This window comes from Epargyreus clarus, unplaced genomic scaffold (genome assembly GCF_041222505.1).
Source record: "Epargyreus clarus isolate Ecla_fem2 unplaced genomic scaffold, WU_Ecla_fem_2.2 ptg000014l, whole genome shotgun sequence".
Lineage (NCBI taxonomy): Eukaryota > Metazoa > Arthropoda > Insecta > Lepidoptera > Hesperiidae > Epargyreus > Epargyreus clarus.
Genome location: NW_027332222.1, coordinates 9,776,153 through 9,801,722, shown reverse-complemented (window position 1 = coordinate 9,801,722; position 25,570 = coordinate 9,776,153). Strand labels below are relative to the sequence as shown.

General features: G+C 35.5%; 1 protein-coding gene across 4 annotated transcripts in view; it reads right to left on the bottom strand.

The window, feature by feature from the left end:
- Positions 1 to 1,348: 1,348 nt before the first annotated feature.
- raw (NDT-like domain-containing protein raw) overlaps positions 1,349 to 25,570 on the bottom strand; it is a 61,421-nt gene continuing 37,199 nt past the window's right edge. For 2 of the 4 annotated variants that reach the window (XM_073080019.1, XM_073080015.1), the window contains exons 5-15: positions 24,827 to 24,909; positions 16,143 to 16,264; positions 12,458 to 12,669; positions 11,763 to 11,861; positions 9,884 to 10,233; positions 8,614 to 8,715; positions 5,666 to 5,844; positions 5,090 to 5,242; positions 2,503 to 2,815; positions 2,123 to 2,289; positions 1,349 to 1,697 (exon numbers count right to left, since the gene is read on the bottom strand). In XM_073080019.1, the coding sequence (XP_072936120.1) occupies positions 1,557 to 1,697; positions 2,123 to 2,289; positions 2,503 to 2,815; positions 5,090 to 5,242; positions 5,666 to 5,844; positions 8,614 to 8,715; positions 9,884 to 10,233; positions 11,763 to 11,861; positions 12,458 to 12,669; positions 16,143 to 16,264; positions 24,827 to 24,909 (1,921 nt within the window). In that variant the 3' untranslated portion in view covers positions 1,349 to 1,556. The remainder of the gene's footprint in view (positions 1,698 to 2,122; positions 2,290 to 2,502; positions 2,816 to 5,089; positions 5,243 to 5,665; positions 5,845 to 8,613; positions 8,716 to 9,883; positions 10,234 to 11,762; positions 11,862 to 12,457; positions 12,670 to 16,142; positions 16,265 to 24,826; positions 24,910 to 25,570) is intronic. The other 2 variants (XM_073080017.1, XM_073080018.1) reach the window with 2 other exon arrangements.

Genomic DNA, 25,570 nt, shown 5'->3' with positions numbered 1-25,570 from the left:
CTAAACTTTATCAAATAATATAAGGTCATTTCCACACGACGCTACTCAATTCACAATTAGTCAGACTCGACCCTAAACCAATTTTACTGTAGGTTTTATGATGATTCAGTAGCGTTTTGTGGAATCCCTAAGAAATAAGTACACTCATATGAGACTCTTGCCACGCGAGCGACTAACCTACTTTTTATGATGGGCACGATTTGTGATGTCTTTATTGTATAGTTTGTGATAGTTACTGTGGATTTTCTCATGTGGTTTGATCGGGCATACACTCATGTCACCAGGTTCACAAGAAAACGGCTAATGAGATTCACAATTTCAAACTTGTTGCTAAAACAATGTTCTTAACATTCTTATTATTGTGTAGAACGCATCACAGATTTATACTACAGTATATAATATTATAGTGTAAATTTTAATTTATAGTTCAATGTTTTATTAACACTGGAAAATAATCGACTAAATATTTTCATTCCACGTCAAATGTAACTGGAGCCGACGATTTTGAAAGTTGCTCGCGCTATATTAACACTATACGTATGGCATTTGTAGAGCGTTTCACTTTCTATGCAAAATAGTTCGCTCGCACATATTTACAGATAAAACGTTATCATAGAATATCTTCCAAAGGTTTAATATATTGTTTAACTGTGTCTGCATGGTTTCGAGGCAAATTTCATCTTAAATGAATCTATTAATGTATTTTATAGAATCAATTAAAAATGCATATATAAATACACTCGGAAAATACTTTATGTATTATTATTTTTTCATTATATTACAATTTGTTTTAAAACACAAATTATGAATATACATTTAGTATTGAGTTTTGTTACTATTTTTTTCTAATCATATTTTAAATAAGTGCTATTTAAAGTATAGACTCAGTTAAACAATATATTGACAATCTCATTATATGTATTAATTTGCCCCAAATGACCCAGACAATCTTTAATGTTTGAAATTACACATATAGACATAGCAGTCTGTGACCATATGGGGGTGTATTTTTCCAAGTTCATTGCACTTCTATAGTTTCACAATAAGAGTAGTACTGGTAAGGCAAAGCCTTTTGAATTGAAGGTATCTTTGAAAGCTCTACATTTCAATGTCTTCAGTGCAATAAACTTTGTAGAATAATAGTACCAAGTAGGTAATGTTCTCAGCTTTACTCACTTGGTCTAATCAAAAATAAAATAATTTTAGGAAATTGTTCATGTTGAACTCTCAAAACTTATTAGTTGTTGCTAGCTTCACGATGTTGTTCCAGTGTTCTGTATGTCATATCCCACAGATAATGTTTGTACAGAAAAACGATTACATGTTTTAACTCTGCCAGTTTTTCCTCCTAAGTAATAACTATATAAGATACTATTGTTGTCTCCTCGCTCAGTAGCTACTAGACGACCACCAGTATTTCTCATCACTAGGTAGCATCCGTACTGTTGATATTCGTCGCTGCGTTAACTCACGTATCTGTCCGATACCGTGCCGCTCGTCCGGGCAGTGTAGACGCGTGTCTCGTGTCGCGTGTCGTGCCTGGTGTCGGGTGTGTGCTAGAGCGCGGCGCGCAGGCGGGACACGACGCAGGCGAGCGCGGCGGGCACGTCGTCGAACACGGGCACGCCCGCGCGCCGCGCCAGGTCCGTCAGGTAGTGCCGGCCGCGGTTGTAGTCCTTCACCGCGATCTCGCTGTACTGTACACGACAAGGAACGTAAGGTTATTGTTGAAGTAAACTTTGCTTTTTACCTACTTTTCATAAATGAAAATACATATGACCGTTGTGAAATTGCAGATTTCACCAAAATCATATTGACATATACAAGTAGTGACATATACAAAAAATTATAGATACTTTTCATTGACATTGACATTTTGATAAACAATTTCTTGGACTTTTGGAAATTAAAAGTACGTAATCTGAAAGTTGCATGTATTGATTAAGGTAGATAGTTCTCCTAGCGAGTATTTCCTAAGTTTGTATGAAAAAAACAGCAAGTGTGTCGAAGCTACTTTTTATTAAAAAAAACTGATAGGGTGGTAAGCGAAAAGACGCGACCCATTGCAGGCGTGAGCGTGCCTTTATGCGTGTATAAGATAGAGAGAAATATGTATACATACATCGTGCGCCTTGGCGGGGTCCATGGGCTGCACGATGAGCACGGTGGCGTGCGGCCGCAGCCCCATGTAGTGCGCGGCGAGCACCATGGCCGCGAAGCACGGTGCGTCCGCCGCCAGCGCGAACACCAGCACGCGCGACCCCAGCAACAGGTCCTCGTCGTATGTACCTGCATAAATGTAAAAATATTTACATTGAATTATAATTTATACGATTTTACGAGCAAATACGTGATCCTGCGCTTTTTTTTACTCCAAAAAATTGGATTACTATTAATATTTATAATGCTCTTGATAATCCTTAATATTGTTTTGGACGCCTCTTGACAGCCGCCAAAATAGTAAAATAAAGGTTTACCATCACAAGAACACTCAATAATCACCTTTAAAAGGTTGCGGCGTAACATCCTCCGTGACCGTATAAAAGTCTGACGCGCTCAGCCTGTCGCCGGAACGATCACTCTCGACCCTCTCCCGCAGTTGCACGGTGTCGTCGAGCGGCGAGGCGGGCGAGACGGGCGAGGCGGGCGACGCGGAGTTCTGGCGCGGCTTCTTGTCGTGGCGCGGCGACTCCGGGTGCGCGGGCGCGGTCCGCCGGGCCGGCGCCGAGAACATGCGCGTGTAGTCGTTCGCACGCGGTATCACGTACGTGAAACCCTCCCGTCGCAATATCTCCTCGGGACGCGTGCTGCCGGACTGCAAATTAAATCAAATAGTTTTATTATATTTCACATGGGACTGTAATGTCGTTGTAAACAATCGGCAAAAACAAAGTTGATTACATAATATAGTCATATACGATAATCCCGTGAGAGTATAAAACAATACCTTAATCGATAGTAAATGACAGAGCTGGTATTTCCTACAATCGATTTTTTTGCATGTAGGTAATATCTTGTCATATTTTGATTTATAACATCTTAATTACTCGCTTATTACTTATGTGTTTAAATGTAAATATTTGTTCATACTTCTATAATAATATCTAAGCTATGTATACTACATTTAGTCAGATTTTTTGTATTTTATATAGCCCTATAATGTCACGTTGGACATATTCAATATATTTGGTAGATGCTTATCGTGACAAAGTATATGAACTGAGTCACATTATTTGCCCTGTCACATATATAGCCAGTTGAGTGCGCAAACACATTTGTAAGTGTAAACATTACGTCTCTATGTAACTTAACTAATAATAATTTTATAAAAAACATATATAACTATAAGTTTATAGTTTATTGACTCCTCTTATAGATAATTTAACAGAACCAAGTAAATAACATTTATATAACGATAACAAACTGATTGAAAGATAAAGCTCTTGTTTGTATATTTATGTACAATAGTATACAGTTTTATAGTTATCCGTAATAATAACATGTGATATCGTGAAAAAAAATCCCATAGATCGTGTAGAATAAACAACAAGTTATTTAATATAAACATTCAAATTAAAAACATACTCAAAGATTTATAACTTTAGCGGATTTACATGGGTGCCAAACTGCCAACTGCTAAATAATTCGTATAGTTATATAACATAATACGTTGCAATATTGTTATTGAATTTATCCCAAATGATGAGTCGTATTTGAATAGTAACTAAACAGGTTTCATTTAATTCCATAACAACATAATGAGGAAAAAATTAAATTACAACAAGACGGAATTAATAATATATTAGTCACCGTTGACTGCTCATTACGCATAGGGGGAGGGCGTAGGGAAGCATGAGTAGTGATTTATGACCTTATTTGGTTTATACTGCGACTTAAGCTCTACCAAAAAAGATAAAATATTTCTTTGTTTGTTCGTACCGCTTAGACGAATAGTATATAACGTGCTTAATTCTATTACGCAGAGGAATATGGGTTCGATTCGCGGCTGGTCAGACGGCACAATGTTGAATTTAAATTTCTGAAAGTTTGTGTATTCATTTTGTATGGCACCCAAAGAAGAATTTAATTTTAAATTTAACAAGTAGCATTACTGGTAAATATATTATAATTAAGAACAGAAAATATACGCAGAAGTCGCAGATGAAGCCAAAAAAATAAAATAATTCTGAGTAAAAAAATATTCAAAATAAATCACTCAACATTAGTCATCTGGTGACCTTTCATTATTACGCACGAGGAAGAGAGGAAAGGAGTGGTACGACACTTGTTTTATTATGCGCACATTCACTGAATCAAACTGTCTCATTATGCTAATAAAATAATTCACTCAGTAGTAAAATGAGTAAGATTATTCGGCAGAAATCACAACATGAAAAGTATTAGTCAGTAATGGTGACCTTTTGCGTATTTCATACGATGAGTGGAGAAATGAATAGTTGATTTGTTTTCTTGTTTACTGTGTGCCGTTACGACACGCATTCACAGAATCATAGGTCACTGTGTTGAAAAACCCGTTCCACGATAATAAGACAATAAGAATTATGCGTTTTCCTATTTGTATTACGTCTTATTTTGAATTATTTTGACCGTTTTACCTTTCACCTTGAAAACGATCGTATCGCTTGGAATATATGTAGACTAAGCGACTTCAGAAACACCTTACTCTAGTAGGCATAATACCGACGTGTGTGGCATCTAGGTAATTAGAATATCGCAGAGTAAGCAAGCAAATGTATTGTCTTGAGTCGCCATGGGCTTACGTTTCGTTACACCTACCAATGTCAGGTATGAACGTAGGTCATTGCTGTGCTATAGCTTCTTATAAGAAGAAGGCCTGGAACGAAAGTGCAGGGTGATCTCTGAAGTCTTTCGGCGAATTTCTCATATTTGAACTATTTGTTTTTCTCATAAAAATTGGCCTCGTAACTCCTTTCAGAATCTTTCGCTATTTCTTATATTTTTGGATTTGACTCTGAAGGCTGATTTGAAATATTCACCCTGTATAAGTCTCTTGCAGATCTATGATATCCATAAACCTAAGATAGATGTGTATGTGCGCGGTGTTTACCGGGAAGGCGCCGCCGAGGTATACGTCGTGCGTGGGCGCGCCGAGCATGGCGGGCAGGCGCTCCAGCCGGCGCTCCGTGCCCGGCGTGAACACGTCGCCGCTGCTGCCGCCCGACGCCGCCGACGCGGGCGTCGCCGACTCCTCCGTCGCACGCTGCCATTAACAAATACTTATGTAATAATAATAATAATAATAGTTTTTTCGGATGTATCCATAGATGGGTTACTTGTTCACTTTCTGTAACAAATTAAACCGAAAAATATCTACTCGTATTACATATGGACTGAAGTAATACTACAAAGAAGATTAACAATCACCATTATTACATTTTAGATTAATAATTTATACAAATAAATTATTATTAAAAACTTCATTTTGTCGCTCTCATGTGACAAAGTAAACGAGAATTACAACCAATGTTTTTCATCTTATGCCCTACACACTAAGTAACACTTCAATTATCATAATAATAATCATAATCTTTATTTGCTAAATAAGGTACAATGGGTGTTAATAAAGTATAATATCCTCTTATTTTGCCTTTGGGGCGTGCAACAACACTATCAACGAGCTTACCTTAGGTATAAACAAGCCGAGCTTCCTCCCGCAAGCACGCAGCCGCTCGTTGTGCACGTGCAGGCCGTTGGTGCCGTGCTCCCGCGGCGCCGCGCCCGCCGCGCGCTCTGCCGCCGCGGCCGGCGCCCGCGGCTTCTCCGACGCTAGGCTGCAGTCTTGGCCGTTACGCCCTTGGTATTCTAAAGAAATAATGTGTATATTTAATAACTAGTTATAAAATACTATATGTTACTCAAAAATAGAGACAGAATTAGAGATTCAAATTCATATTGACTATAAAAATATACCATAAAAGATCTAATGTGAGTAACTAACCGAGTACTATTTACTCCTCAATTAATTTGTGATTTTTAGATCAATTTAGATAAGTAACAATGTTAGAGATTTAAGCTTCTATGTAAATAATTCCTATGCACTATAATCATGATTTTATGAATATCTATTTTTACATCATATTGCAAACCGATTATTCAAAATATTTCTGTCTTTATTTTTTTTAGCTCTTACATATAACAAGCTAGATAAAAATAAAAATATGTACAAGAAATAAATAAGATACAAAAACATCTAATAGAAAACCTCTGAACATATTCCTTATACCAAAACGCCGTAAAGAACTACCTCACTTTGTACTTTTGATATTGACTTCCTAAAAAACCTTGTAAAGGGTAAATAACTTTATTTAAAAGTTATTCAAAGGATGAGAAACTTTTCAAGTTCCTCGTAGCGATCAAAATAATAAATAATGTAAGTAATACCGAATACAATTTTGGTGAAGCGTTGCTAGTTGCATCATAATTCTTTACAGGATTTAACAGAAAGATGCAAATTACCCTATACATGTGCTCGAACATGTGTTATTATTTGTACAGGTTCTTAGTTAGATTATAATGAGATTTTATTTTACATTATCCAAACAAAGTAAGGAATATAGAAACAGGTATCATAACGCAATAAAGTACACAACATATTAAATATATTTGCTATTCGAGTACTGTTTGTAATCATTGTAATCTCAGATTATCTCAAACCCAAAAAAGATATCTAGTGTCGAAAAATAAACTCTAAAGTGTTCAGAAATAAGAACCCTATATATTTACATAAATAAACTCCAGTTCCAACATCTTATGAGTAAAGACACAGTTCAAACTATACACGCATGCACGGAACAATAATATTGACAAAATTAGTAGAACGCAACGCAATTCTAAAAAAAAAAACAATAAAACCGATTAAATAGAAAACACTAAATCCACTCCATTCTAAGAATGACTTCTGAATGAAACTTCATGGAACATGAAACGGAATGGTGTTGATATGATAGATACACTAAGTACATACAGGTATTACGTCAAATTATTTAAGCTGTATTATCTTAAAGATAAGCCAGATAAAACTGAAAACGAATATAACAGAATCAGTGATGGATGATGGAAGTATAATTATGTATATTTTATCACTTGCTTCCAGCTGAAAATTAATACTGAACTTGTAATATTGAAATTTACGCATATATTATTATATTTTATATTATTATAGTTTTTAATTAGCATGTATTATTCTGTAATCTTAAACGCCATAGAATTAGAAAATTCTCCTATTACACAGGTATATCATAAAGTCTCGATTAAAATTTTCAAATTTTAAAGTACAGACTTAAAGTATATAAGTAACATTTGGTATATTATATTTTTGCTTGCATTTATTAGTATTCATATAACGTCCAATTTGGTACGTACCAACTGGTACGTATGTATACCACGGAATAAAGAATTATATAATTACCTATTAAAATAATTGTTAACGTCAAATTTAAGATACACAGATTTCTGTTTTCGCTAATTCAATTTATGGGTATCAACAAATAAACAAAAGTAATAAAGATTTTATCAAATCACATCGTTTCAAATAAGATTAATTTTGATAAATAGCACTTAGTCATACTTTTAATCACATCTTTGATTTGATGTGAAATATTTCACATACGTATGTTATTAAAAGACGTAAGATTATCAGTTATTATTAAATTTTAAATAAGGTATAATTACTATCGCACGCGTATTTACGCCGCCATTACAATCAACGGAGAGAATGTATTTTTAATAAGTACCTAATTGAATGTAACACATATTATTGTATTAATGGAAACCTCTTGAAAGAAACATGTTTGTGTTACATAAATGTTACCTATATAATTATATCACCCTACTACAAAAAAAATGTTATCACTTTAATCTTATTTACGTAGTTGAATTTATTGAAGTTGCATAATAATAATATATGCAATCGCTTTATCTGTTTACTAAAGAACATTTTTTATATGTATGTTTAAAATGAAAATGACGCTTAAGTGAAATGATATTACTTTTCTAACAAAACAAAAACGAAAAAATGATTGATAAAACGAAAAATGTGAAAATAGGCTTTGAAACTGATAATTTAATCCGTTGCTGGTACCACCATCGCATGTGCCGGCAACATAAATTTGAAGTCATGTAATATTGTATTACAGTAAGTCATTATGACAGATATTGGCATTGTTTGGCACAATAAATATAGGAACCATCTACGGAATTTACAGGCGATATTGATGATGGCTCGTCGGCTTAAAGTGTAATATGTTCATTTCTTGAATTCAATAGATTTAAATATCATTTTAATGACAATACATTATGATAAAAACATAACAAGAGTAATTACTACAAATTTTGAAAAATTAATTACAAAATAAATAAGACAGTGTTTTTTTGCTGTCTCGTTTAATAATTTAATATCACGAATAATTGCTATAATTTTATGTATTACGAACAAATAGATAAGTAAGCAGTTTCTTTTTCTGCTCTTCTATAATTCAGACATTTACATCTCAGCACAATTACTCTCAAAGCCGTCGATGTCCACGTATGAGTACGTTGGCTATGTACGTGACGTATCGTGCGCGCACGCACCGGGCGAGGGCGAGAGCAAGTGCTTGAGCGTGCGGAAGGCGCGCCGCAGCCGCGCCGCCACGCCGCGCCCCGCCGCGCGCGCGCCCGCCGCGCACCACCGCTCTGACCAACACTTGCACGTTACACAACTAGCTTCCTCTACCAATAAAGAATATTGGTGTATGTGTACAACAGGTGAGATTCACACGTCTACTAAGGGACTTTTATTACCAATATAATATACTTCAAGTATACAGCGCTCATCTACTAACTGACTTCTACTACCAATATTCTTCACTTGGACTCTCCATATCTACTAACGGACTTACAGTACCAAGTACCAAACTACGTCATGTTTACTAACGGAATTTTCTTAGGGTCTACTAATACATTTGAGGTCTACTAACGGATTCATCTACTAACTTCTGGTGAACAAATACTCGCTTAATAACGTTAAGATCTGTGCATAAAAACGTGCCACTTTTTTATATAGTACAACTACTCAAACTACTTGAAAGTTCATTAGTCTACTAATGTACTTTAGGTCTACAGATATATTTTGTTTTCAAAATCGTGCCTAACAATAATAATAAGTGTGTAATGTACACACATATTTACAAGTGGACTTCAAAATTTACCAAAAAAACTTAAACTTTACGCTGAAAAAAAAGACCATACCACATATACGCCTCATTTGTAAGTTATATATATATCAATCAATAATACAGTTATAGGATTAAACACAACGCACATTCTTTTTACATAAATTAACCTACATAGTTTCTTTGTATGGTTTACTACTTTCAGCATTCGATATGATTACGATTCAACTGAGTTATTCAGTTTTATTAATTAACTGCTAGACTAATTAGAATTGCAAATGTTTGTACCTACATTAATTGAAGTGCTACTTTTTTGATACATTCAAATGTTATAATTTTATTATGATATCAATCAAATATAACTTCTATTATTATTAGTATTTAGATCTACTACTACAGATCTGTACTTAATATTTTTAAATATTGTAACTAAATAAATTAATGAAGTATTTAAATTCCTTTAAAGTTTCATAATCATGCAAGTTATCTGGTTACAAACTAATTTAAGTAATTCGTTATTTGATGTCCATATTTTAGAAGAAAAATGATTATGTTTTAAATGTTTGTATATTTTAAACTTCAACATTTCACTACAGACAACTCAGCCTAACTTGCACACAACCCAATACAACAACATTCAAACGATCATAAATCAAGATGTAGGATATGAGTACAAAGTAAAAACTTACCAGAATCAGCTGCTAGTTCGGCGACGGCAGCGCAGAACGTTTCAAAGTCAACTGACTCCGCATGGGGTAGGCACCTCTCCGCCAAGTTAGTCGGGGCACGGGTCGCCTCCTTCAGTGCTTCGATGGCGCGCGGGCGGCTCAGCTTGCCGTTGCGTCCTCCCGCGGCGTCGTACGCGCGCTTCAGGCGGAGGATGGTGTGCCCGAGCGAGTGTCGCGGGTGGGTGCGAGCGCCGCGCAGCACCGCGCGCGCGCACCGCAGCGCCGCCGGGATGTCCGTGAACGCGGGCAGCCCGCGACGCTCCACCGCCTCCTGCAGCGTGGCGCGCGCTCGCGACAACTCTATGTATTCACTGGAAGGGAAGCAATACTTTCAATAAGCTACCATTTATAAGCATAGGCGTTATTTACTATCACAGTTTTTGTTACAATGTAACAGTTGTAAACGAGCATACAGTCCACCTAATTGGGAAGTGAGTATAGTTCGCGTCAAACTGCGAGTCCGCACTGAAGTTGTTAAGAACAGCTGTAGTCATAAAATTTGCTATGGCGACGCGATTCATATCTATATTCAAAGCGGACTAGCATTTGTACGCGGACTATACTACCCATAGATCTGTTATCAATCTCAAATATATAATATGTCTTGGAGCCCTACCTTAGATCGGCTTAACCGACTGAAGTATTCTAATATCTTTAAATCGATTGACGTAAAGCAAAGTAATATTGTTTAGAATTATTTATTGCACCATAATTTGATTCGATTATATCTCTACAATTGATTAGTTGGCACGACTTATGATTCAAGCGCGTTAAAAATTTTATTACCATAGTAATACATTTTATTTGTATAAAATATTAATATTATTTTAAGTATATAAAAATAATTTGAAGCTTGTAAAGGCGATTGTGCATTAGCGGCAAAGTTAAAAGACATGTAACTTTAATTAATTGATCATAATCAACCAAATGCATTGATTGATCTAGCCTTTGACCTCGTAGGAACCCAATCTACTGTCTAGGCTCTAAACTGGTTAGGTCAAGACACTTGATTTGTACAAAAAATAAATAATAGACAATAAATAAATGATCTATGGTGATTCACGAACACACAATCGGTCAATATTATAAAAAATGTAAACGAAAAAATACATGTTAGTAATATTGTTTTTTAAGATAATGAAGTGGCAAACGATCAAGATTTTCTCGGATATGAGAATCAAGTTCTGTACGAGGGCTTAAAGTAACGTATGAGCTGGCAATGGTCATCAGATGAGTTATCAACTATTAACATTCAGATGTTTAACAAAGACAACCAAAGTCCAATCCCATGACTTAGCGCACATAAATATCTATTTCGCATAATATTAAAATAAGTTTTAAAGCTTGTAGAAGTATTTTAATTTTGTACGTTTGTCGTTATGAACACCATGTCTTCGTACGTACATTCGTATGTTCGCATACATTTGTCGTGAAGTTTTGTCCGGACAGTTATACGCACTTTTAGCATTGATGTCACTTATAATTTTTTACGACTTTTTGTCCGGACGTTTTTGGGTAGACCCTACGTCATAATCTCTCTAGCTAGTTACTTCGATATAATAAGAGAACGGGAGTCAGATGGTTTCCTCCAAATATTCTGTTGTCTCGTAGACAATCGCAACACGAGCAGCCGGCCGCACGACGCGGCGACCGCACGTCTCGCTCGTCAACATTATTAGTCGATAGCTCAATATACCAAAGACGTCATTGTCAGTATTAGTCGGTTCTTCTATATTCTATATTTATGTCAATAGTGTTCACAAGTCGACTGTTCAACTTACTAACCTGTCGAAGATATTCTCATAGCCTATGTACGTCTAAATAGTATGAGTATACTAACTGGTCAGAGATAATCTTGCGGCAGATGTTCTGATGCCTCGTATACGGTCGCAGCACGAGCAGCAGGTACGCGAAGCGCGGCAGCGCAGTATGCGGCCTCCTGGCGGCGACCGCACATCACGCTCGTCAACATTATTAGTCGTTAGCTCAATATACCAGAGATCTTAGTGTCACTAATACCTATTAGTCGGCCGTTCTATCTAGCAACTGGTAGGATGTTGTATCGTCGAAATTATTTGTGTATTCGTGAATAACGTTTATAAGTCGGCAGTTCAATGTAATAGGTCGAAGGTATTTTCATGGCACGAGTACATTAATAAGGTGTTAATATACTAACTGGTCAGAGATAGTCTCGCGGTCGATGTTCTGATGCCTCGTGTACGGTCGCAGCACTAGCAGCAGGTCGCGGGGCGCGGCGGCGCGGTGCGCGGCCTCCACGCTGGCGGTGACCGCACATCTCGCTCGTCAACAATATTAGTTGACAACCCAATATATTATGCCAAAGATGTCATTGCCATTATCAGTCAGTTGTTCTATAATCTATATACTAAGTCGTAGGAGATGTCTCGTCGAAATTTATTTACATTTATTTATATAAATAATGCTCACAAGTCAATAGTTCAACTTACTAACTAACCCGTCAAAGATGTTCACATAGCCTATGGAATCAGGATGAATACAGAATAATATACTAACTGGTCAGAGATAGTCTCGCGGCCGATGTTCTGATGCCTCGTGTACGGCCGCAGCACTAGCAGCAGGTCGCGGGGCGCGGCGGCGAGGTGCGCGGCCTCCACGCTGGCGGCGACCGCGCGCGTCTCGCTGTCGAGCACGAACAGCAGCGCGCGCGCCTCCGCCTTCGCGCGGTGCTCCACCTCGATCAACTCCGTCGACCAGTCTTCCACTTGCTGCGGGATGTCATACGTTAGCTAAAGGTTGCATAAACAGAACAACTGACAAGCAGCATCTAATAGAAATGGTTGTAATTTATCATAGATTAGTAATGATTATTATCACTCCTAACAAGAAAATGTAACCAGTTTTGAGAATTGAAATAGTTGCGTAAAAAAGTATCTTTACTTATCAAAGTAATTTGTATGAAGTACCTATGTGTGATCTTATTTGCGTACCATTTGTGTACATATTATAAATAATACGCTGGTTTTTCTTCAACTTTTTATGAAATTTTCGTTGATAAATAAATAGCGTCTCAAAGTAATAAATGTAATTTAATTCGTCCTAAAATCCAATGATATCAAATAACTACCACTTAATTTAATCTAAGGAAATTTTCACACAAGTATGTCATGCTCATTTAACTTTTATCTAGCAAATCATTAAATAAATGGCAACCTAATCGTGTAATCAAACTTATGCTATATGAAATAAAAAAACAAACGCATGTTTTAGGATGTTCAATATAAACCAAGAGAATTCAATACCACACACTGGCATAAGTAGCTCATACATACATGCTTTGCTAGTTACTCTGTTACCTCTAAACTACCTTCACTATATTGTGATTTATATCTAACCATTCCACTCAAAACAAAAACACTGCACCCCAAATAAAGCAGCTTTAAGGCAAAAATACATGTTAAAGTAGCGCCGTCTTCAAACTGAATATCTTGTTCATTTATAAAATGATACGATCGCTCACACGTCAATAATATCATTGATATGACCAATAACAAATAGGTAAGTAAGTGTGTACTTGAAACGTGAAATCAAATTCCGATTAACGATAAAAATAGATGATAATGTAAAATTTTGGAATTTCCTAAATTTGCACACTATAATAAAATATTTATATTATAATCCATAATCAATGCTTAAGTGATAATGATGACAACATTTCCATTAAATAATGCAATACCAAAAGAAAAGATCATTATTTCTGTGAATTGATAATGACATCTTAGAAAACGTTATCGTATAAAATTATAGCAATTAATAAGGTATTAGGTAACAGCCTACACAAAATATAACTACTTAGGTATAGATATGAAATTTGCATCGTAAAAACGACGTGTTTTATCTCATCTCGAAAAAAAATGTGGCACAATCACGTTCAGACTACTTAGAAGTTATATCATAAAACGAAACATGCATTATCACATTTGTCAATGCTCGTGCTGCCGTACAATCGATACTACAACTCGCATGTACCACGTTGAAGAGACAGTTGAAACATGTGTAAGCGACATTTGTGGAGGACTCTCGAGCACTCCAATAGACGATAAATTAGCATGGGAATACGTCATTGAAATCAATCATATGAACAATTTGTAAAATTATAGTTGTCAGCGATTAAACGCCAAGCTTAGCCCGTTATAACGAAGAAAGCGGTCCTCAGGTAATGGAACATGGCAAAGGGAAAGAATTGAACTTAACTCGCATGTCTTTTAGAAAGTACCTTACTACTTACTTAACCTTACCAGTTTTTCCTTACTGTATCGCAGTAGAAGTAAATAAAGACAAAATGAAAGACTTCAACGGACTTACAAGGCCTTTAGAAAATAGTCAAAAGCTGACATAACCTCCGTTTTCATACTACGTAGTACGTGTGAGTTGAAGCTACGAAATGAATAGGATGCGATATAAAATTGTTTGTCGATTCTTCATCGTTAATTATCATCCGTCAAACTAGTTAATAAATTTAATTATTACACTTTGTTATTTTATTTATGAATATTCAAATAACCAAACCGGATAGTCGACAGAAACTTGTTAAAAAAACTAGATTTTGCTTACATATTCGCCTGCATGTTCAATTCGTACACTGTTTAATGATTTCTTTTTGCGATAGGCCTTAAAAATTGCATAGAATTGAGCTACGAATTTGAGGATATCAGATTTAAGGCAAAAGTAAGCAAATATGAGCCTAAAGCAAGGTTACACAATAGAAATCGTTCATTTGTTTAAAACGTTTATTTGTTAATGTTGATTATTTTATGGTAAACTCCAAAATGAAAACTTTTTAATAAAAGCAAGCAAAATCAATAATTTTTCTAGGTACGAGTAGCTTAAATGTGTATATTTTATGATTAACTCGACAACAATTTAACGTAACACTAATTTAAAGCATTACAGAGTAAATATATAAAGCGTGAGTAACAAAGTTCTTCAAATTTGTTCTAGAACAGGTAAATGAAACATTCCTATCGTATTTCAATAAATACATAAATTGGTATTCGAGTAAACAGGATCGTAACTCGTAAGTGAGATGATATCACGGGGCGCCGCCGTTCTTACACTCGTCTGGGTTAAATGCTTACGATTGTTCTCTAATTACTTTAATGAGGCTGTGATTTAGATCCATTGCTATCATTTGCTTGTTATGAAGGATCCGTTTAAGATGACAAATTAGCGGTGCTAGGGAACTCGGACGATTCAATTCATCGCATACTAATACGTCGGCATCGATACAAATCATCGCCAGTAAATCTTGTTCAATCGAACCAAGTCACAAGTAAATCAGATCTTGGCTGACCGCCAGCGCTACGTTTTATTGAAGACAATGGTCTAATTTTGCTGATGATGATCTTAGAACAGACTGTAAAATTACTGCTGTCCTTAATATAGAAAATGAACTTTTTTTTACACAACAAATACCTACAATCATCGAAATTAATGATTGCACTGTTTTTTTATTATTTTGAGAACCCATTTAGTGTTGTCAGTACCTATGTTGTCTATGAATTTAGTGGTTATACACAAAGTCTCTAAAACAGCTTAGACTCTACTCTCAATCCAAGTGTAGAGACTGTGTTGTATGTACAGAATTTTTAGAGTAGTCTAGTGTTGTTTTTTCAATTTTAATGGATAAAAAGCTTGCAAATTAGTAGATTGACACTAGAAATGACAAAAGGATGCTCGTTTTATGTGTACTACATTTACATCTCAGTCACTCTAAAAGGTGCCTTTCGCTTCTAGGTCATCGACACACTTTATTATAATATTTGTGGATTTGGCTGTAACCCATAAATGTCCCAACTTTGGCCACCAGCTACTAAAGTTATTATAAGCAGATTCTTTTCAATACTTTCTCTAGTCATGAAAATAAAATATACCTACAGCAATGTGTTTCTGAATATAACTTTTAAAACAATAAAACATCATGTTTTGATATCGCGTCGATAAGAAAATATTTTATGTGCCCTTTCTTTACATGGACAATCAATTAAATTAAATTTTCAAATAATTAAGCGCACAAAAAAATAAGTAAAATATATTTATCATTTAAACAACACGCTAAAAGGATGTTTCAAACCTTTTTATCGTTAAACAGTAGTTAGAACAATTGATTATTTTTGTCACTGAATATAACTTTCGTAGCTTGTTTTTGGTAGTCAAAATATATAATAGTAATAAAGCTTACAGGATTAAAGTACGTGATGCCCATCTTCTTCAGCATAGGTATAGCGATGTCCGATCTCCAGGTCGTGGGGTTGCAGGAGCCGCCGAGGAACACCTCGCATGGCGGTGGTGACGCCTCGCTGCCTGTGTGACAGACTCATATTATAATATCATCCATGTTAATACATTTCTTTTGAAAGGTGTTAGAATCAGTATGGTCACCGGGGAACTACCACCGATATGCTTATTTCTTGCGTGTAGCAGTTTGAGATTTTGGTTAAAGCATATGGTTACCGGCTGACATTACATTAATGAAGCCAGTGTTCTCCTCAGAAGTGGCAACGCATCTGCAATCGGCTTCAGTTAGAAACCCTGTTCCATATGAACTGGACTGAGGCGGACTGCAAGCTCGTCCGTTCTTTAATTATAGTTTTTCTAACTAATTTTCATAAATCTATACAATATTCGTTTCAAGATCATCTTCTCCAATCCAAATTGGTATATCGATCTCAACCACACTCTAGATTTGTTTAAGTTAAATATTTTTCTTAATTACAATACTCAAAGACCAGTGAAAATCTTTCGCCAACTTTCAACTTCCGCCGCCGACATACCCATTTCTACCTAATAGTACAACATAACGCTACTGCACTTTGAAAAAAGGTGTGGTAAAGCAGACTTATTAACAACTTCAATTTAATATAGAGAACTTGCAATTATGTCCTTACGAATAGAATAGGACATGTGATCGATTTCAAACAAAAAATCTAGCTGTATTTAGTATTGACGACTAATGGTTAAGTTCACTGAACATCTCGCCTATTTGGTTATACCTATTATAATATACAATAAAAAGGGACATAGCAAAGAATAATGGAGTACGAGTAACAAATCCAAGTAACATGAAGTAAATACATTTTCCGCAAGGAATTGTAATTACCAAGAAATACATTAGTTCCCCCGAGCCCTAGGTGAAACAGATAATAATGTAACCAGAACCCTTTTAACTCAACTAGTCATACATACGGAATCATTCTTGCTTATATGGATATCGGTATGACCGAGATTAACATTCGTCATTCATGACGACATGCCGACGAGTCATAACTATAAACTATTGTATTACAGAACGAGCTACATCAGAGGCCTACGAGAAGTCTACGAATATAATACAATCTTTTAGATATATTTAATTAGAACAAGGTATAGCAAAGGAATCGATAATAGTAGAGTATGAAGAACAAAGATTTAAATTGAAAAGTGTTTAAACCAATTTCATATTTCCTTTTATCGATATTATTGAGTGTACTTTTAATGCTAACGGTATTAATGTTGCATTAAATGAATGTCTTTTTACTTATACAAAAACAATGTATATAAATAACCATTTTAATGTACTGGATATTGATTCGACATTTATATTCTATAAGAGGTTTAAGGCCTTAGCACAAAAAGTTTACATTTGCTAAGTTAATATTTAACTTACTATAACTTAAAATATACTTGATTCATTATTTATCAAAACCTTGAAATCGATCATGTAAATGTAACAAAAAGTGATGTCCTAAGAACCCTGATAAGTCCGGCGGGTGAACGAGGTCAACGACATTGTTCGGTGACATCATCAATGAATTTTATTTATACACCTAAGTTAAAGCTTGACTACACTATCGAAATAAGTGTGATAGCATTGTCATCGAAATGATAAGGCCGATAACAACTAAATCAGATAGTTACAAACATGTACACTACTCATATGGGGGTTGGAAGCATGAATGCCGTCTACCTAAATTTTCAAAAGTAGACCAATACAACAGCGATTGAAATATTTTTGCGTCGAAAGTAATAAATTACGAAAGGTATTTCGAAATGTAGAGACGATCAATCTAGGTGTAGGTGTGAAAACTAGCAACACCGGCTCGCATCTGACACTATATACCTACAAGATATATGTTATCACGTGGTCGAGAACAAAACCCACGCTTTTAATTCTATCAACAACCACCGTGTCTAACGTACCGTCTACGTCAATACTATGAATAATGCCACAATATACAGCTGTTGCAGAGATAATGAGGAAGGGGTCGATATTGAATCGGTACATACAGCGACAGTTATCAGCGCACAGATATGAGTCTAATAGCTGCTAAATATGTATGAGTAGCTGACCCTATTTCTCAGATAGGATTGAGGCACGCAAAAGAAGTACAGTTAATTGTTAACAATTGTAGTGCGGTCGGACACGCAATAGCGCGTGAGCAGTAACCGCAGCTCTCCGAAGGCGCTCGAGAAATTCTCTGCGGGCCCCGGGACGTTAATTAACCGCCGAGAGTTGATATTTACATTTAAACCTTCTTTGACTATTAATACAAGCCGGCTAAGGTCAGCCAATCTACTGCAAAAAATCTACTTATCATAAGATGCTATTTTAGGATAGTAGTAAAAATTGCACAGATTCATTCATTGACTCACTATATGTAGGTTGATATTCATGTGGATAAATAGAGGCGTGTGCCAAGACAATCTTAATTAAACTTCAGAAAAATGGGCGGTCGACCTATCTATATGCAAATAGTGGTAATTCATCTCTGTCCGGAAAACATAATAATGGTACTACTATTAGAGGTGATGACTAATATGATGTTACTACCTAATTTAGAAAGTGTTTCAAAAAGGTGAACGGTACGTTAAACCAGCCCATGGATAATGATGGATGTGAATCTGGTGCGTGGGTTGCGAGTACGTTCGCGAATTCTTAAACTACTTAAGACACCTACTTGCTGATTGATCGTTTCGAATGTACCGTATGAGGCGATCATTGTATTAAAAAAAACTTTTAATCATGGCATTGAGCTGACAACAAAAAATATGATCGCAAAAAAATAATAGCAAGGAGGACAATCATCACATACTAAGTAGGCACATTATTCTTAAATTTACAACTATACCAAACCATTTGTATGGAACAGATGTCAATGTTGACATTGCGAAGTACAAAACGTAGCGAACGGCGATCCAATTCGGGATCAACATCCAATGCCAGAACGAAAACGTAAACACAACGCGTGGTCAACAAACGCACTGAACATCCTTCCCATCCTACCGCATAGTTAACAAATGTCCTGGTATAAACTGTGTAGTCTGCGTTTCACGTCACTCGATAGATTCTGATGTCGTAGATCACCGTGGGTGTGAAATATTTAGTATTGTAACAAGCTTCGATAGTTTTACGCAAGCGAATGAACGAGGATGGCGGAACAATTTTTATAAACAAAATAAGGAAGTTTACAAATATTATGGACGCACAGGGCACGATCATGGTCGTCGGCGGCATGACTGCGGTTTAGTGGCGCTGTTCGGCACTCGCGCCCGTGCGCGCTGTCCACCGGCGGACGGTCGGCGGCCAACTGGCATCGCCGCAGCCAGCAATACATCCAACCACTAGCCAATTCCGCATTTTAAATATTCCGTTATTTCTATAGTACTACAAACACATGACATACAATTATGATGACGACCATCCATCCTCCCATAAACTCGTTATTATCTTAAAGATCCGCTTATGATAAAATCATCATCGTAGGTGCGTGTCATCAGATCCTGTCATCCTAATCATTTATGACTCCTCGTTATTCTCGTGAAGTATCAATAAAACGTGTACAATAAACCGTGGGAAAAAAATATATGTATGATGACGGGAAAATCTGGTCTTATCTGAATCGAAAACCCAGTTGATATGATTATATTTCGCAATTTAATATTAGTCATAGAAATCTCTACATCTTTTTCTTAATTATTCTGGTAGAATAATTTATTTCAATTGATAATAATAAACATTGAATAGCATGCCGAACATCTTGTATAATTTAAAAGTTTTCTGATGTATTATTAAGTCTACTGAACGCTACAAACAAAATAGACTTACAATCTTATAACATTGAAGCAGACGTGACAGGTCGGAAGAAGAACCTACCGACTAAATCCACTGTTATGCCTATAGAAAATGTAAATAATGATTCCGAGGTGCCTTTTTACGGAGTCTTCCGGGTGATAAGGAAGCTGACGTGTTCTGTTTGTGCTGTTTTCTGTTTATATTAGCTGTGGATACATGTGACATTTGTGAAATATCCATTGCTCAAAATCAATAACGGAATTCCGGTATACATGTCCAAAAGTGCCAACAATGGTCTTGGCAAGCGAAACGAAGCAATAAAATGTCTAAAATGTATCACAGCAAAAACATTGTATCCTACTTAATACGAATATTACAAAAATTATTGCTGGTCATAAAATAGATTTGATTTAACATGCTATTAAGTAAATAATTACTTTAATATGACTTCATCGAGATTCAAATCGCAAGCGGATCAAACAATACGGAATGATATCGTTTTTCTGATTTATAGTTCTGAGTCTTACCGTTAACGGATCCGCCTCCGTATTAAATTGGATTTGAATAATAATAGTAAATTTTACTTTGATAAAGCGAGAAAATAATTAAAATAATAATAGTTGTGTTATTATTATTGAAGCGATTATCGGTCAATCCGATCAATATCGGAAAAGTTCCTACGGTATCAACAAACAAACAAACAAAACTGAACCTGATAGTTGGATTTGCATTATAGCACTTATTCATTCTTTCATCATATCGCTATTCATTTTTTATCAACAAAAATAACCACAAATCTATACATCACGTTCCCTAATCACGAACTCTTCCGTAAACCGTTTATAGCTTCTACGGAAGAGCCCGGAAGGTCACACCCGCCGTTTAGTTAGCATTCTTTGTTTACTATTTTGGCTAATGATACACTTCTCAAACGCTCTTTAACGTTAACTATATAGAGATGAAGTCATAGGATTCACGCAGGTAGTGTCCACACACTAACAAACAATAATAATAGTATGATAAGGCATTATGGACTTATTGACATTTAAATAATTGGCTGTATGACATTTATTTATCAGAATTATTAGATGACATAAAACAATTTGTTATGATGATTTATGTGTTAAATAATGTACAAAATTGGCGACCGGAAGGAAAATCGTAGAATCAAAAATGATCACGCAATGAACAGAAATACAACAAAACAAATTGTTCGAATCAGCCGAGATGCGTTCAAACAAATTGTGCCTTGTAGTTTGTGTATCACACTAAAATTTTGATGATAAGTAGAAAATCCACGATGGAATTGTTTCTTATAATTACAAAACCCACACACCGTATAGAGCCAAGCTAAGAGATTTTGGAAAAGACCTTTGTCTCATCGAAAGAAGTTTGACAATTCTGCTGAAGTTATCAAAAAGTTGAAAGTTCTTAATTATAAATCTATTTAATCGAAAAAATAAATTGTAAGCTACAATGTCATTGACAATATGAAAATAAAGCACGTATAGTAGTTACTTTAATATAATTACATTACAATGACGGCACAGATTCTGTTAATTTATTGAGATATGAGAAAAACTATTTTAATACCTATTTATAAAACTTACTTATTCGTGCTGTTATGAGTTCTTTAAAAAATTGTAAATCCGTAATTGGCTGCAAGAAATACTATATAAGAAATGTATTTGTATGATTTTAAGAGCTGTGGATTTTGTAAAGATTAAATAAATAAATAAATACAGGACACTGATTAAGAAATACAGTTTCATTATTCAGGTAAGGCCAGAGTTCACCACACTTGGCGAGTTTGACGATCTTACACCTTTGAGATTTTGTTTTGGATAATTCTCAGATGTGTAGGTTTCTTCTCGATGTGAGCAAGTGATAACTAAATTCTATTATTTAGATACTTAACTTGAAGAGATCAGATCAGATAATTTCGAGAGGGAGACGATATATGGCTAACATTTTGTTTGGGTCAAAAATATGAAAGTACGTTAAAGAATATTTATTTCAACCAAACATATATCACACTAGATATGGTTGGAAGGAAATGAATAAAATACAAATTTATAATTATTTTATTGTAATTTTGTGAACAACAAGGCGTGATCGTTACCAGATTTCTGTAGAATTACATCATCAAGTGAACAGGAAGTGATTTTTTTGTCATAAAATAAAACAGATGTGGTTTTATCACGAATGCTCATAAGAACCGGATAAGGATAAAAGTGTGTCATCGTATCACTATAATAGATTAGAATTAAATTTATTTTACGTTATATAGGTATCTATAGCTCCGTGATAACGACTCTGTGAGATATTGTGTAGATTTTCTATCTACACATAAAACGTCATGCAAAATATGAATAGATATTTTTCCAGAAATAGAATGAAAATATCTTTGAACAAAGCAAGACAATATTCAATATTGCCAATAATTCATAAGTAAATTATGATCGTAAACATTTTGACGCTTTGTACTTGTAAATAGCTGAACATGAATTATAGGACTGAAGGCTGGCAGGGCTGAAGGTGAGCTACATTTTAAATTGTAGCACTATCCCAGGATAGTGCTACAATTTAAGATATGGATCGATCGCTTTTCTTTTTATAACTTGATCCTTCACTACTACAATTCAATGTTACGACATAGATTTTTCAACCTCGTTGATTAATTCGGGGTGATACATAAATTGTTTAAGGGTTATCTAATCTACATAATTGTATCTGAATATGATACAATACAATGAGGCATAAAGCTTAGAGGGGTCTAAATAATTGCTGATTTGATTTTCAAGAAAATAGTTTAACATTCTCTATCACTGATAAATGTTTTATGAATAGTTGTCTTAATTTAAATTGATTGGCGACTTATGAGCATGACTATTAAGTGCACAACATTCCCTAAGGGATTGGAAGGTTAAAAATTTCACTATGAATCACCAATGCGGAAGACAAACGTGAGACTGTTTGACGATTTGCTCATGTATGTATATGATAACTGAAATAATATATTTATTAATAAACATAAGTCAGATGCGCTGAAAGATGACGCAAATCGGATGCATCGCGCCCTACGGCGAGTTCAATTTCCAAATTTAGTGATCGAAGCGTACCGATTGCGTTCGTAGCTGACAACTTGGTACGTGACTTCGTAACAAATGACAACAAATAGTATCAAATAGTAAACACTTGGAGTGCAAGTGCCATTAATAACAAAGGAACCTTCTGACACACTGATCGTATTGCAATCCATTAGCAACAGTAATATGTTATTGAAAATCGCGCCAACTATGAAACTTCTGATGACATAGTACGATGATACTTATTTGTCGTATAAGTCAAAGGTTAACATCTAATTTAAGATGTGTAGGTACCTAATTCTGTACTATGACTATGATTCTTAAGACTTTTTAAATGTTTCGATGTGTTCATTTATATATTCTTGATTGATGATGGCGACGAAGGTCAAACTTTAACTTTTAATTTTTAGTTGAGTGATGTGATGAGTAACTAAAAGCCTCGTTAATTAAGCTAACATTATCGCTGCAATTCTCTTGCCTCACGATCTCAAGAGATACCATAATTTAATAGGTCGATTACAAGATGTAGGAGGTCCACGGAACAGGTTTGTTAGAACGTAATAATTAATGTTCGGGCCACTTTACAATTATATACACCTGCCAATCAGTACGTATTTATTATGTAATCAGTAGGTATTTAACGTTAATCTTGGGGCGACGAAACAAAACTTAATGGTACACTTTCGTATTTGTATGTCGTAGGGTTGTCGATGCTTTTGGTGACAAATATCTTCAAACATTTGTATAAAGTTTACGAATAGCTAATTTTATAGCAACTCTTTTATTTCTAGAGAGCGTGTTAAGTCTCATAGTTACAATGTTTCGAAATGATTATGTCAAAACATTTTCATAGCTAATACAAGTTTGTAATATTGCATGCAGTGAAGTCCGAATATTTTCTTGAAAATATATATTGCCTGATAATTTTAGTGTTCTCCTGAGGAAGTGCGTGACACCGACATACGAACGTGGGCAGACGACAAGCGGCAGCGAACTTATGCTCGAGCGAGCACCGCTTCAGCCACTGGGACCACCGCTCCGAGTATTTCTGGATTGGTACCGTGCGGAAAGTTTAGTCACCGACGCGGTCTCCGGCCGACCTTCCGCAAGAAATAAACGCAAATCCGCACAACGATGACATTCAATTAATCCCGCCCGAACATTCACTCGGCGTTTACTACATATTTACGTTCGCTCACTACCAGTCACATTGTTTACGTTTGTCTGTGACAGACCGAGTGACAACAATCACACTTTTTATCTCCGATTATATGATAAACACACACGTTTGTGTATTCAAAACAAAGATGACGGGTAAATCATAGATGTGCAAACGAACAATCATCTCGTAAGTGCAATTAGACATATTAGCACCTGTTCAACGCAATTACACTTTATACCTACCTTGTTTGTAGTTGTTACAGAAACGGAACATAATTGGGTAAACGTTTCGCGGAAGGAACAACAATCGCATTAGTAATACACGATGATACGTAAGATCGCTTTTAATTAGTAACCGACGAAAGTGTTCATGTGTTTATAATGTTCTTTTTGGTTGCTTTTATCTTTTTTTCGGATTTTGACAACCGTCCAGAAACAACTGGCGCATTCTCGTCACTAATTCATCATCACTGACGTATTCCATTCATCGCTATCGTAACTGTGCGAAAACACACAATCCTGAACATTAACTTAATTTGTAATTAATAATTAATTTGCACTCACCATTCACGTGTTTACAAATAGCGTCTTTGTCACGAAGTTCCTTGTCCACGCTCCACACGGGCGACTCCGGCTTGTTAGATGTCCTAAGAATAAGAAGTAAAATTAGATATACGAAAAAACATAGTGTTGTACTGTACGCCGGAAGCTCATTGACCCTAATTCAGCGCACCATAGGCAGAGCCGTGCTCAGTATTGTGCCAAAATTCCTAATAATATATCTAAGAGCATAGCTTACTTATAAGTCTTAAACTTATGTAAACATAAGTTTCAGATTACTAAGGTAACATTGCTTTAAACCATCTCACGCGAAGAACTAAAAATCTTTCATCCATATGAGTTATCTCACTTACAAATAGTTTCTTGTCTTTTATCGTGATTACTCTTCGACATATAGGCCGATGCCCTAAAGAAGACAGGTAAATGCTGGATAGAAAAGACATAGGACTGGCACATTTCCAGTATTATATTTGTAAAGGGTTATGAATGGAGCGTTAATACGTAGATAACTGTTTAAACGTACAAAGATCGTAAATCATAGAACAAAATATGTGGTTATAACCACTATCAGAAATTTAAAAATACAAGACTTTGCTTTGAAGTTTTAGCTTGATAAGACAAGATTATCAATGAGTAAGAGTCCAATGGTGTATGTATTACCACTTCCTATGCTCCTGGTTATAGATGTGAATAAAGTAGAATGACTTGTCCACGAGGATCGTGGGTAGTAAAATGTCTGTTTTCTAC